At 41.6% G+C, this 2,500-nt stretch overlaps 1 protein-coding gene across 1 annotated transcript in view; it reads left to right on the plus strand.

Moving 5' to 3' along the window:
* The window catches only part of LOC144955870 (E3 SUMO-protein ligase RanBP2-like), a 159,830-nt gene that overhangs the window by 143,022 nt on the left and 14,308 nt on the right, over nucleotides 1-2,500 (plus strand). The window contains 1 exon segment of the mRNA XM_078886100.1: nucleotides 2,109-2,353. Coding sequence (XP_078742226.1) covers nucleotides 2,109-2,353 — 245 coding nt within the window.

Consider the following 2,500-nt stretch of genomic DNA (forward strand, 5'->3'; position numbering starts at 1 on the left):
TCCTACCACCACTACTACTACAGCCACCACCACATCACCAACATCCCTACCACCACTACTACTACAACCACCACCACATCATCATCCCTACCACCACTACTACTACAACAACCACCACATCATCATCTCTACCACCACTACTACTACAACCACCACCACATCATCATCCTCCCTACCACCACTACTACTTCAACCACCACCACATCATCATCCCTACCACAATACTACAACCACCACCACATCATCATCCCTACCACCACTACTACTACAACCACCACCACATCATCATCCCTACCACAACTACTACAACCACCACCACATCATCATCCCTACCACCACTACTACTACAGCCACCACCACATCATCATCATTCCTACCACCACTACTACTACAACCACCACCACATCATCATCATTCCTACCACCACTACTACTACAACCACCACCACATCATCATCATCCCTACCACCACAACTACTACAACCACCATCACATCATCATCATCCCTACCACTACTACCACTACAGCCACCAACACATCATCATCCATACCACCACTACTACTACTACTACCAACACCACACCATCCTACCTACCACTACTACTACTATAACCACCACTACATTATCATCATTCCTACCACTACTACTACTACAACCACCACCACATCATCATCATCCCTACCACCACTACTACTACAACCACCACCACATCATCATCATCCCTACCACTACTGCTACAACCACCACCACATCATCTTCATCATCCCTACCACCACTACTACTACAACCACCGCCACATCATCATCATCCCTACCACCACTACCACTACAACCACCACCACATCATCACCCCTACCACCACTACTACTACTACTACCACCACCACACCATCATCCCTACCACTACTACTACTATAACCACCACCACATCATCATCCCTACCACCACTACTACTACTACTACCACCACCACACCATCATCCCTACCACCACTACTACTGCTACTACCACCACCACACCATCATCCCTACCACTACTACTACTATAACCACCACCACATCATCATCATCCCTACCACCACTACTACTACAACCACCACCACATCATTATCATCCCTACCACCACTACTACAACAACCACCACCACATCATCATGTATTGGTCTTGAAAATTTTCCTCCTTTTTTGTGACCAGCCATTCTCACCCCTGTATAAAGTAAACTGTAGCGACGACTATTTTTATCTCCTAAAAACTACGAATTTTTAGATTTTCAAGTTGGCAGGTCTTCATTTCCTGTTGTCAATTTCAGTCCAAATTTAACAAAGTTGTCAGTCCTCATTAGGAGATTTTAAGTTTTGAAAATAGTAGAATGCCAAACTTATTTTCTCGTGTATTTCAATTGACACAGCCTTTCCTGCCTTTCTCTCACAATCCTTTTATTTTATTATTTTTAATTGTGACCCGAAGACTTCAGACCGTACAAGGATAGATTTAAAAAAATAGTAACTCAGAACCATTAGGACCATGTAGACAGAGTTTATCCCAGTTTCTATAGCCTGAAATGGATAATAGCAATTGCTTGCTACCCTTTGGATAAGATGCTAGTCCAGTGTAAAGTACTTTCCACGACATGGTGTCACACCCAATCACTTTCCACATTGCAATGAGTGGACAGTGGGGGGGGGGGGGGGGGGGGGGGGGGGGGGGGGGGGGACCTGACCCGGGTTCAATCTCTGTCCCTTTGCATGTGAAGTGAGTGCTTTACCAACTGAGCTATTGTTCCACCCCGGGATAGATTAAAATGACCCCCAATTTTTCAAAAAGTCGTCAATTTGAGATGCTCAAAATTTAATTCATATTTTATTAGTTCTAATTCATTGAGTCTTGAAGATTTAATGGTAGCTAAAATGTGATCATGTTCTTTATATTGTTTTCATTATTGATATCATCATCATCATCATCATCATTGTCATTATTATTATTATTATTATTATTATTATTATTATTATTATTATTATTATCATCACCATCACCATTGTTATGGTATTATTATTTTTATTTCTTGTTCCCCCCCCCCCCCCCCCCCCCCCCCCACCCAAAAAAAAAATTCAGCAATAGTAAGCTCCACAACTCCAGACTCGTCTGTTCCAAGCGAAAGGAGAAAAGATCAACCAAACCAAGAACAAGGGGCTCATCATCAACAAAAACAGGAAGAGACAGAGGAATATGATGAAGATGATGATGATGATGGATATGAGGATGTTGATGATGATGAAGATGATGACGAAGAAGATGATGATCAGATCATATTTGAGAAGAGAGCCACTCTACAATGCTACACCAGTGGGAAGTGGAAGGTAGGAAATTGTCTCATCCCAATTCAAAATATTGTTTTTTATGCTTAGGTGTGAAGTTATGATATTTTAAAAGCCATTAATTACAGATTTTGAGTAAAAGCCATTAATTACAGATTTTAAGTAAAAGCCATTAATTACAGATTTTGA

The sequence above is a fragment of the Berghia stephanieae genome, chromosome 10 (genome assembly GCF_034508935.2).
Source record: "Berghia stephanieae isolate SIO BIC M18660-M18661 chromosome 10, UCSD_Bste_1.3, whole genome shotgun sequence".
Lineage (NCBI taxonomy): Eukaryota > Metazoa > Mollusca > Gastropoda > Nudibranchia > Aeolidiidae > Berghia > Berghia stephanieae.